Here is a 13258-nt window from a genome sequence, read left to right on the forward strand (position 1 = left end):
CATCTTGGTGGATCGCCTGTTGTAGCCACTTCTGTCCTTTTCAATATATATATATATATATATATATATATATATATATATATATATATATATATATATATTATAAACAATGTAGCTGCAATTGGGCATCCTTGTTTTAAGCCATTATCTGTTTTTATTTCCCTTGACGTAGCTCCCTTTTTTGATAATCACACTTTTACAGATGTCTGAGAGTATAGTGCTATTATGGGATTTAGAATATCTTTTGGACATTGCCATTGTTTCAATTTAATCCATAGTTTTTCTCGATTCACCGAGTCGAAGGCTTGTTGAAGATCCACAAATATTGAGAACGTCTGGTTACGCAATCTATATGCTTTGTGTTTTTACATGTTTAATAATTTCAAATTTATAGTGGTTCCAACTTGTTTTGTGAATCCGTTTTGTCGATAATCCAATAGGTTCATTTCGGAAGCCCATCTGGTCAAGTTCTTTTATAGGGCACTTGCAAAAAGTTTACCCAACAGATCCAGCAGCACAATGGGCTGGTAATTAGCAGGGTCGGTTCTGTTTCCTTTTTTCTACATTGGAATTATTGTACAAGTTTCCCAAGTTTTAGGGACTTTTGCATGTTTACTTGCTATTTTAAAGATAGTTCCTCAGATCTCTGTCCACTGTTCCGGATTTCTTTTAAGTATTGCATTGCTTAAACCATCAGGACCATGAACCGATGAACCATTTAGTCGGTTTATTTATTCCAGTATATCAGTCTTTTCCCACTGTAAGTTGCAGGGTTCCATTGATGTTTCTTTGGGGCTTTCGTTTAAATGATCTGATTTAGAATACACATTTGAGAAGTGCTCAATCCATGCATGTTCTGTTACTGTAGATATCATATTGGTTTCAGAATCATCATTCGAGTTAAGTAGGCTCCACAAATTTCTGGTGTTCCTTTGATTTAATGTCATTAACATTTTCCCCACGTCACTTTGTAAAGTTTGAGCTCGATTGTTCCTTATCCAATTTCTATAATATTATTTTAGTTGTCGTATTTTCTTAGTTCGCTCTACTGGTTTCAATTTGTTCCCGATTATAATATTCTTTCTTAGTTCTTTTTTCCTCTCTGAAAGTTGTGGGTTGAATGCGTGGAGATGTCATTTTTTCCTTCTTGTGTGTCTTTTTTCTTATTTCTGTATGGATACTCTAGATTTTCTTTATTGGTTATACTTGAATCCAGAAATATTTTTTCCAGCTCTTCGACTTGAGAGTCGCTGATCCGCAATCTGTGAGAGTCATTCACCAGGGCTAATGGTTGCAATTGTATTATTTGCGTTAGTTTATGCGTCCGCTTCCATTTCATTGTCACTTTATAATGATCGCTCCGTGCGGTTGGTATTACTTGCTTTTTTCAATTTTTGACGTCATTGATTCTGGGATGTATATTTAATCAAGTAGAGCAGTTTTTCCGTTTTCACGCCATGTTGTTGTCATTTCCTTATTATTTGCATGTGGGCTATCTGCTACTATCATCTTTCGATTTGTCATTTCTTGATTCCAAATGTTCGCTTTTAAAGTAAGACTTCTATCTTCAATTTTTTTTCCTTCCTCCGTATATAGATCCCCGCATATAATGATGTCAATTTGATTGTGTGAGATCTGTAATTCATCTATCTGTGATAATAGTGTGTCAATAAAAGTTGTTTCCTGTATTGCTTTAGCACTGCAATAGATATTTATTTTTCCCATTCTCTTTTTGTTCACAGGCATTATTTTGGCTTATTTTTGTTCTTATTTGACATACCATAATTTGAATAAAAGGTGTCAAATTAAAGGCATCAATGATTTTAATATTTGCATCAACTTTAATGAAAGTCAAGAGGCCTGCTGATGGTTGACCCTTCACATTTGCAATTGCAGAGTTGAATAGAGTTGTATAACCTTCACAAATTGGGGGGTGTGTTAACCATGTTTCTTGGAAACATATTAAGTCAAATGCCAGTAAATCATTATTATTGTTTCCAAATAAGTCGGAGAATCCCCTAGTATTCAAAGAACATAACAAAATCCAGTGTCGTGTTGAGTTTTCTGATTAATATTGATCTTTCATTTGTCTAATGTATCTTTCATTAGGACTTTCTCCTTCTGAATTTCGTTCAGTTACTTCATCATGATAACTATCTTGCGATGTCTCACTAGTAGTTTCCTCTATTTCAGTGTCTGTTCTTTTTTGATAATAATTTGACGTTTCTGACTTATGTTGGTCCAGGTAATCATCTTCTGCATATCATTGAAATCCCAGGATCCGAAATGTATTAGATGTCTTTAGTATTTGCTCGTATATTCGATAGGAGCTAAATTGTACTTCTACTATATCAGTTTTGTCTTCTAGAGGGAATTCTACCACTTGTATGTCTTGATAATTAATATGTTGCAGCGTAAGTGTTGCATGTATTTGCCTTAACACATTTGTCCGATTTAATATTAAGGGATCTTTTTTTCTTCTAAATCGTTAGAATGTCACTCCATAAGAATCGGGTTTCTGTCTGGGATCTATAAATATCGGCATTTCTAACTGCATTTTTTTGTCACCATATTCGTCATTTTCTTCAGAATATTTTTCACGGAATATCGGTCGTTTGATCTCATCTTTTTGTTTACGCTTTTTCCTTTTTTGATAGTTGGTTCTGTTATTTTGCTGTGAAGTAGTTCGATTTGATATAGAGTCCAAATCCATTGTTAAAATGTCTTCCAATGTTAGTATATCTTTCTCTAATATCACTGAGTCTCCTTGAGTATATGCGTCTACAATATACAATGCATCATGTGAAGTTTCAGGTATTACTTTATCTCCTGTATTTTCCAGGTGTATATCGTCATCATTATCATCATAGGCACTGTATGTTGACAGACTTATTAGTAGGTCTATCACTTGTTGGTCTTTCATTTCAATCACCAATTTCTTCTCATCTTCAGTTTTTCTTTCCTTATTTTTTAATAACTTTTCATTTAAGTCTTTTTAGACGTTGATACATTCTCATTCTTGGTTATATTATTATTTGATTTTATTGGTACTATTAGATTTTGTAAAAAAGCTCTTGATCCTCTCTTTGTTTCTTGGATCTTTTTTTCTCAATTGGTTGTTTTTTCAAATTTTGCCTTTTGATTTAATGTATTTTGTTGTTTGTCAGTTTTCATAGTTGAGTCAGATATGGAGAAACCTCCTATTTGCGATTGAGCAGCATCTTTTGGATCATTCTTTGTTATTGTAGGCGTTGTTTTATTTGGAAGATAGATTTTCTTAGTCATCACCTTTTCTTTTAATCTGGAGTTCATCTCAGTTTTATTTTGTCTCTCCATCACTATTTGTGGTTCTTCAATTAGTTGTTCATTAGCTTTCGTCAATACTACTGGAATTATGGGTTGTGCAACTTCAATTGTTGATCTCTCTGGTTTCTGTTTTCCTATAATAGCAGGTTTATTTTGACCTTGTTTGGTAATTTCAGTTGGGAGGTTTAGGTTTTCTTTATGACTTCTTATCATTTCTGTCATTTTATTTGTCAAATCCTCTTTCTCTGCTCTATCTTTCCTTTGTTTTCAAATAGTCTTTCCTGCCATTTCATGGAGTTTTCGGCCTCCTTATTCAGCCTCTGATGCATAGTAGTTCTGAATGATTCTAGATATATCTGTTTTGTATGTATTAAAGCTAAGAGTGTAGTTTTGTCTTTTATTGTCTCTGCTAGTGTTTCATATAGTTTCATAAATGGTAGTAATGCATGAGCTGCAGCTGTAATTAGAGCGTTTTGTAGATCTAACATAGTTGTCAGAATGGCTGGGTAGATTTTCTCTTTTTTATTCGGTGTGTCTGGAGATTCATTGTGACTCGTTAATTCTGTATTTCTACCTTGTTTTGTTTTTGCTGTAGTGTTTCTGGTAGTGATGCATTCCCTTTTTTACTTGTACTTGTTTCTATACTCTTTTGTTGTGTTAATTGACAGTCATATTGTTCCTCTTTCATTATTCTTTTAATTGAACATGATTTAGAGTTTTGTCAAGGAGTCATCATCATCTCAGTGTGCTTTTTCAATTATCCCGTCTGTATATACGGCTGAAATAACCTCTGTCCCTTCTCATGGTTTTGCATTATTGACTCTATTTCCGATATGTCCAAAGAGAGTCTATCAGCTTTGCTTTTTGCTCTAGTGTAAATGTCATCCTCGTTATCATTGTTTATCAAGTTTTGAGTGTGATTTAATTGCCATCTTCGATTTGTCTCAACCGCCTTTTCTCTCCGAGTCAATGTTGTGCTGTAATTCTTTCCACTCTGTTGATGTATAACATCCTAGATATATAGGTTATTTTGTTTTTTGCTGTTGATTGACACTGGGATCTCTCACATATTTGTGTTGCTGTTCAAAGTATTTGTGTTCATATTACGTTCTTTAGCCGTTGGAACCATTTCAGGTATCGTATTTCCTGTGTCAGCGAAGGATTGAACATTTTTAAACATTTCTTGTCGGAGAGTTGTTTGCTGTCCTTCTTTCAGTTGGTATCCTTCCTTCGGTTGGGCACCCAATTCTTCTTACAATCGTACGTTGGATATCGTCATCTGACTTCCTTAAGGCTAGCTGGGTGTTTGCACAGTTATATTCTTCCATTTTATTAGTTAGAGGTGTCCAGTCCACGTTTTACGAGACCACGGATTGTTCTTTATTTTGGTTTGTCTCTCTTGTTGCAATCTCAGTTGTTCCCATCGTTAAGTTGCTTGTGTTGGGATAGGCGGATACCGTTTCTTTAGGATTAGGTTGTAATTCTAATGTCTTATTCATTTCTCCTTTTACTTCTAACGAGTTGATGTTACTTTCTTGTAGATTAGTTGGTGTATTGAGTATACCTGTTGTGTCTCTCATTGATTCTACTTTTGTTCTTTGCCTTGTGGAAGGTCCAGTAACCGGCATTGTTTTTAACGATTGATCCGTCACTTCTTATTCCAATTTAAGTCAAGTATGGTGATTCTGCCGGTTTGATAAATGGTGAAGTTCTATTTTTCAGTTTTGTTTTTAATTAATTTTGATTTATTCAGTTTGTTCATATATTGTGGCAACACCTTCACACGCGATTCTTGTCTCACACGCTCTTGTCACTCTTATCTCTCCAATCAATACAATGTAATTCATTTCTTCAGTTATTCCGTGGGTCAAAGGCTTCATCACCCGCAGTCCCCACTTTAAATGAAGTCAGTAGATATTTCCCAATGTTCTCGGCGCTGTGCGGTGGGAATGAGTGGATCAAAGGCAAAGCCCACAGTCTCCACTCATTCTGTAGGTGTTCCCTGTTCGTTGGGGGTCGTTTTCTGTTGTCTGGCAACCACAAGTTGGAGTTGCAGTTGATTATTACATAAGGGGTGAGTGATTTAGATTTAAATGTGTTGTGTCCAAGTAACAACTCGCAATGTTCAAGCAAGGTTACTAGTGCAGTACAACTAAGCGAATTACAACGTGTTTGGTAGCCCGCAGTGGACTCTTACCTTTATCAGTTTTGGTCCAATCGTCCAAATTGCACGTTGTCTCACAGCCTACTCACGGACTCTCGCAGACTCGCCTCACTCTTCCTCCTCACTCTGTGTCCCGCTCTGTGGCTGCCAAAGGCAATTGTAGGTTTCCAGGTGACAGTAAGCTCCTCCTCTGTGACCAACAGCAAGTGTAGAGACCCTCCCACACTCTCCTCACTCTTCCTCCTCACTCTGCCGCAGTATGAAATCCCAGCGATGCTCCCGAAGGCTGTAATCGGACAATATGAACGCACAGCACCTAACAGTTAATTATTGGTGCAAGCACGTTTTTAAGTACTCTACTTTTTTTTTTATAAAAGGGAACTGTTGTAATAATTTGGAAATAACAATATGGTGCATTGTGGTTAGGGTTTGAGCTGAAGCGTGGTAGCTCCACATTCAGTGACTTATGCATTACTCTTTTTATACATTACATACAACATTAAGTGAAAACTTTATTTTGGGACTTGACAAAATGAGAAATAGAACTTATCAGCAAGAAAGAGAAGCAAAGTGTGGAGAAGACGCAAGGAGTAGAAAGTTTGTGTGGACTGTTGATGGTAGTCGAGTATCTACTAGTTTGACAGGCTTGTTCTCTTAACAGTCGATGTTGTGGTAAGCCCTTCATACTACATGATACATAGCATTAGCCACAGCTTGCAGCAGACACTGCTGCTGTGACTTGACGTTCTCCATCACGTGAGAGATGAAAGTCGACCTAGATATCTCTGCTTGAAGTTCTCTATTGAGGCAAGAGGGAAGTTATGCATACCTTGCGACTTTAGAAAGTTGAGGAATGGGATATTTTAGGGTGGATACTATGGTTAGGTTCCAATCCTGTCTTGAAATGAACATCATTGATTGTTAGGGTGGGCAGCAAGAGGTATATGCATATAGTACACATTGACAGTTTCAACGTCTTATTATCCTGACTGTCCCGGTTAAAAAAGAAAGTTGTGAGATATTTTGTGTTGTGCTAGTCATGTTTTACGATACTTCCATTACATGCTTTTTTGTCTCTTCATTAGGTTGTCCAGATTCTGAGCGGGAACCTTGCCTTTCTGAACTGGCTCGCTATTGTACCAAGCATTGCCTGCTTTGATGATGCCACCATTGGATTTCTGTTCCCATCTGACAAAGAGCCCATCAAGGACCAAGTCTACCCTTTGGAGCCAGGAAAGGATGAAAGATCACCCCCTGCTGTGCCAAGTGGTAGGTCAACCCATGTTCCAAGGATAACGTACATTCCTTGTATTCTACACAGAACTAAGTTCTTAAAGTCAATGGGTGGCAGCTGTAGGATAAGGAACACTATATGTCCAGTTTCTTCCTCTGTTTTTAACATTAACAATTGTGAGAAGACTGGATAGACAAAACAAAAACCAAGATGACATTGAATTTGTCCAAGAAGGAAGTCCAGTTCAAAACAGTTTTATCAGGAGTGAAACATATGCCTTTGGGACCTTTATGCCATTTCAGAACTCTTCCAATTAAAAAGAAAAACACTAAATTTAGTAACAAAAAATACTTTATATCCTAATCTGTGGAGAGTATAGTAATATAGACAGTACAATAGCTCACTGTATTAAGTGTTTGCCTCCGACACTTGTGTTCTTCCTTAAATTCCAACAGGACAGGTTCAATCCCTTATCCTTCTGAGGTTATGACACTGAATATATTTAATGTGGGTATTAAAACGTATTGTTACCTCACTTCAAGTGGGAGAATCTGAGATGAGAAGCTTTATATAAAACTATTCTTATTATTCTTAAAGGGTTGGTAATTATCTGTCTGATTAGTATTTTGGGTTGATGGGGCACCTCTCAAAATTAAGATCACTTTAATATGGAATAGCATACACACAAACATCAAGTTCAATAAAACTTGAAATGTGCTTTCTCAATTAAATGTAAACACATTGCGCTAAATCAAAATGTCCTTACACATTGCCAAAACTGTTTTAATGTAGAACTATAATAACTGCAATTTAGGTATTAATGCTTTATTATGCCTAAATTGAGGGGATTTTACACTAAATTCCATACTTTATTATCATGTACCTTGTACATTAATTTTCTTTTGCCTACAAGTCACTTTCCCTTTGATCCATCATACGGTATGTTGGCAGGCTAATCAAAAAATATTACTGTGTTTATTTATGGTTAACATGTTCATAATTTCAATTAAAATTCAATTTGTATTTTACCAGCTAATAAGGATCATGCTTGCAGCAGTGATATTTATTATTGATTTAGTGGGTATTGAAGGCTTAAAATCTAGTTATTTAAATGTTTTCCATTTAACCCCCTGAAATAGTGCGATCGACAGTACCTTCTCTATTCATTCCTTTATATTTGGATGCTGTAAACGTTCCAATGTCACATGATTAATATTCTAGTGATGATCACTAGAGAGCATACAACTTTTTTATCTACCGATGGAAACTTAATTGTTTCTGCTACCATACCGAGTCACTATAATTAAATAAAGGGACTACCGGGTTGCTATGTTTGGGATTAACTCAAGCGTTATTTCATTCCGGGGTTGCCCCACACTATGGTGATAATCCCTGCTACCAAGTGAGGATTCAATATATCTCTTTAACCAAAAGAAGGGACACATACATTATCACTAACAAGACATGTTACCCTAAGAACTCAGAAACATTAATACAGCCACTTAACAAATATGGGTTGTATGTGAAATGATTAATAACATGTACACATTAATTGCTAAAATGTCATCTTTTTAATTCATTTACTTATTTATTGCACAAGTATCAAAAAAGCATTAAAAAACACATATACACCACATAAAAGTATACAATGTTAAAAGTAGTGTTTCCACCACACAGAATCAAGTTTACAGATGCTTGATACACTCCACAGTAGCAACTTAATTACTCTTGCTTCCTACTGCGGAAAAAAAGCCCAACTTATATAAGTTTCTGTCCTTGGTATTCTCAATAACTGGACATTCTTCAGGGGCAGAAATTTGTCTTGTGCTTTCTGTAGTCTTCTCTATTCTTTCCTCTATGGTTCCAGTTCCTATAACTGAGGGTACATACAAACATCAACACATTACTAACAGGGCATTGTCGGTTTGTTTATTAAACCTAGCCATCCCTAATCACCAATAGGGTTCCACAAGTATACAATTCTTAATATACCTGTACCAAAAAACACTTGTAATCCTAAATTTTTACAAGTTCCTTAACAATTACAATTCTTGTTAATCACCTTTTAAGTGGAAGGGAGAGTTCGCCTATATCTGAACACAGCACCTAGGTCATTTCTAAGTATATCATACCCAGACAAAAAACCAATCGTAGTCACTTCCCTCTAAACCTATTGAGAGAAACCATATCATAGGTATAGGTTAATATGCTCACCTCGGTCACAGAGACTGGTATTCTCACTCTTGAGGAGGATTGTAGTTTCTTACTTACAATCCCACCATGTACCATGGCCAATGCGGGTCATTTGTTCAATTTTGCTCCATCCATGGCTTTAATGGAAAATGAAACCTCTATGAGTTTTTAAATTGCAATTCTAGGACTGCCTAAACTACCAAAACCTTTGCAAAATATACCAAGGCCCTTACCTTCATACAGGCTGTCTGTATATTTCTAGCGGGTCCGTAGGTACCCCACAGCTTCAGGTCACGTTCAGTGTCAAGGGGTTAATTTCACCTTAACTGGGTAAGTAGGAGTCTAACACCTCACTGTAGTGAAAACAGACCCATAGTGGATAGTATACCAAGTCCCTATCTTCACTGTCAAAACATCACAGCCCACTCCGGTCTATAACTTACCTCTAACTCTTGGGCACAGCGTGCCCACCGTGTTCATCCAGTCTGCAGATCTGCACACTGGAAACACCTGGGATTGAGCCGCTAAATACTCGCAGGACGCTCATCTCGTCGCGGTTTCGCACGGGATGACATCATCGAATACAAAAGTACTGCGTTGGCGTCGCGTCACTCCGCAGGAGAGAACCAACTAATGGTGTATAATTATAAGGACGTAAATAAGGCTCCTAAGTCCCTTATCCTTTGGAGGGTCCTACAAAACTGCAACCCCAATCCTGTTCTCTTACCCCTCAACGTCAAGTAAATCTCGCTCTTAGTGCCTGGACTCTGAGCAGAATACTCCGGGTAATGACGTCATCACGTCCTCCGCAACGTGGAGACGTAACGTCATGACGTGACTTAGTCTTACTATAGTCATAGCAACCTGTGCAGGATCTAAGTGTCTAAAGTCCCCAGACGAGTTCTACTGCCAAAAAAACTGCCACACTAGTCTTACTGACATCCTCTGAATGTATGGACTACGCCACAGGTAATTCTATCACCACAAAAGCACCTCTTCTTCATGTTGGTTGATACAGCCTGTATATCTAAGGGGTCCCTCTTTTCTAAGTGTTATTCCACTATTGAATGAACAAACTACAATTACCTTTAAGTTTTCATCAGGGCCCCACAACTACCAGGGATGGACTGAGTAATTCTGCTGTCACATACATCTATTACCAAGTAACAACCAGGTAGGATGAAACATTATTTCTTGCAAACATCACAAATTGATACCCCAATTGCTTTACAATATATTCTTCATTTGTATTCTACTGGTTGCAATACAATATTCACCCTGGGGCAGCATGGACTATGACAATGTTATTGCACTACATAAATAGTAGGAAGGACCAATTGCAACTTAACCTCTGATCGTATTTAGGAAATGACAGCAGTATGGACTACCACAATGTTCTTAAAATACATATTTAGTCACCCCAACTAGTTGTGACATGCCTCCAGGTAATCATTAGGGAATACCAACAGAAATGTAAGACTCTGTACCAACTGGTAGTTTATTGAGTAGTTCATATTTTATATTATGCCACTCAATATTCTCATTCAGCCCTGTCACATGGCTGTTAGTTAGAAAAATTAGTTTCTGTTCCAAATTAATTCATTTTCTATTGATTTCCTCCTAATTTTTCACTCAAATTCCACGAAGGAATGACCCTTCTCATCATAATGTTTAACTAGTGGGGCTTTATCAGTGTGATTTTTGAGGCAGCCCTTATGTTCGATCATACGTGTCTTACACTTCCTGTTGGTTTTCCCTATGTACAACAATGCACAAGGACACCTAATCATGTAAATTACATTATCTGTTTGATAATTCGTATGTTCTTTCATTGTCCACTCTGAATTCAAACCTAGATTGACAGAGGTCATCTTGCTTGTTAACGGACACATGACACAGTCACCACAAGGGTGGTGTCCCACTACCCTCGGTAACCCCCAGAGTGTACTCTGTCTCCCTTCTGGGTTGCCTATTTTCTGAATATCATTTTTCATGACTAGATTACGAATATTACTACTTTTTTTGAAGGCCACCAATGGTTGGGGAATGGTCATAATCTTTCTCCAATTCCTGCGAATGATGTTTTTTACTTTATAGGAGACATTGCTGAAGGTATTCACAAACACAAGAGGACTCTCTTGTTTGCCTTTATCTTTCTTTTCAAAAAGAGCCTCTCGATGGTTATTAAAAGCTCGCTTGGCTGATTGCTTGACTATTTTGGCTGGATACCCTCTGTCTGTCAGTTTGTCAATCAATATATTGGCACCTTCTTCATAGTCCATCTTAGTACTGCTATTGCGTTTCAGGCGCAGAAATTGCCCAAATGGTAAATTGTCCCGTACATGTTTAGCATGATGACTTCTGTAATAGAGCAAGGCATTTCTGTCGGTCAATTTCACGAATGGTTTCACCAGAAGTTGTTTGTCTTTATGGTAAATTGTCAGGTCCAAGTAGTTTATCTCAATGGAACTCATTGACGCTGTGAATTTGAGATATCTATTTTGATTATTCAGCCACACAAGAAAGTTGTTTGCTTCTTCCATCAAACCATGCCATACCACAAAGACGTCGTCGATATATCTTAACCATTGTGTTATGAATGATCTGACTAACTCAGACAAGCACTCTCACCACTTCCCGGCTAAGGTGTATAGTTTAGAACAATAGAGGTTTGAGAGTTCACAGCCTGTGATAGAGAGCAGTCAGATAGACAAACAATTAAATAATCAAACAAATATACCTTTATTAAATTCAATATAGTTTAAAAGTTCCATAAATAAAACGATCCAAGATGGAATATTCTAAAAAATAGTTTTTAAATACAAAGTTTAAGTGGTGACTAGAGTAATGCCAACATCTAAACCAATTTGATTCGTGTTCTAAATAGTATTTCAGACATATGCAGTATATTTTCTAAACTGACAAAATATTATCTTTGTGTTATTCCACTTAACACATATCCTATGTAAGCTATTGATCCTCAACATTCAGCTCAACATGTTTCAGTTCGATTCCAGTATATGGTGAACATTCGTCAGGTGGCGGCGAATTTCTGTCACTTCTTAAGAAATACATTTACTGTAAAGGTTCCAAAATGTATTTTTGTTTCCAATCTTGCTTGCACAATAGTATATGGCTGCTGTCACAACACAGGCTGTGATAAGAACAAAAAGACAAAAGGGGGCTATCAGTGATCAAGGGGAAGGTATTTACCTCGATTGGTTAGGTGGTAGGGGCTGTCAGTAGGGAAGGTCTTTTAAATAGACTCAATCTCCTGTATCTTCTGAGGATACAAACAAATAAGTGTATAAGCAAATTAGGTGCGCCTCACTACGTAATGCACTACTTGCTTCATCTCTATTGTACTCCCTGTGGTTTAAAAAGGCCTTAAAACTTAATTACCTTAAAACAGCAATCTCTTTAGTGGAGTCAGTGAACCATTAATAGTAATCCTTCAATAGAATCTCTCCGCCACCAGTAATGCATCTGTGCGGGGGAAATATCCTTCTGGCAATGCCTAGAAAGTGGCACTAAACAGACATGGGAGAAGTAAATGCTAGCAGTAACTTAACATCATAAAAGTCAAACTGACAATAAACAGACCTAATAGGTCTGTTGTTATACTCACTACGAGTGATGTCCAATTTGCTTATAAATCTGTATATAGGTAGCTCTCGTACTTATGCGTACACTCCTCAAGAGACTGAAACAAACCCGTAATATATGTATATGTTATTAGCCCGGTTGAGCTATTAACTATAAAAATTGTCTCTAATTAGAGATCATATACTCTAGATATTAGTCCAAGTGGCTACCACTTATAAAGATTCTTAGTTGCCAGCAATGGCGCCGTCTATACCGCACCACTTATGCAGTAACAGGTATAGACTTGTGCAGACGCGGTTGGAGTTTAGGTATCCCACAGTCTACAATTATCCACTAGTGGGAGGAGAGATTCAGTATCGATCAATCCCAAAATACATATTCTCGTGAAAAGCGACAATAAATAGCACAAAGTTAAAACTAGCTATTCCTAGTGGGAGTTTGTATGGAGCATGCCTGAAAGACCTGTGCTCGGCAGAGCGGATTAAGGTAGCACAAAATATTCACATAAACACATGTGTGTCGCCTATGCAAACGCTAATGGGTAACTTGTTGCTGCTTATTAATCTAAACACAAGAAAAGCTCTTGTTAGGAGCTTGGTCTCTGGTAGCATTGTTAGAGGAGTAAATGTGTACAACCATCTCTTATCTCAAGTGGCTACTCCGCTAGCAATACTATCTCTTTAGTGTTTCTGTAGCTATGGAGATATATAGTAATAGAGACCAAGGAAGGACTCGAGAGCACGGAAAAAAGTCTG

The 13258-nt window shown here is 37.1% G+C and overlaps 1 protein-coding gene across 4 annotated transcripts in view; it reads left to right on the forward strand.

The window, feature by feature from the left end:
- Window positions 1–13258, forward strand: part of LMF1 (lipase maturation factor 1) — a 2253577-nt gene that overhangs the window by 1694668 nt on the left and 545651 nt on the right. For all 4 annotated transcript variants that reach the window (XM_069647258.1, XM_069647257.1, XM_069647260.1 and 1 more), the window contains one exon: window positions 6556–6739. In XM_069647258.1, the coding sequence (XP_069503359.1) occupies window positions 6556–6739 (184 nt within the window). The remainder of the gene's footprint in view (window positions 1–6555; window positions 6740–13258) is intronic.

This window comes from Ambystoma mexicanum, chromosome 2q, assembly GCF_040938575.1.
Source record: "Ambystoma mexicanum isolate Mex_15411 chromosome 2q, UKY_AmexF1_1, whole genome shotgun sequence".
NCBI lineage: Eukaryota > Metazoa > Chordata > Amphibia > Caudata > Ambystomatidae > Ambystoma > Ambystoma mexicanum.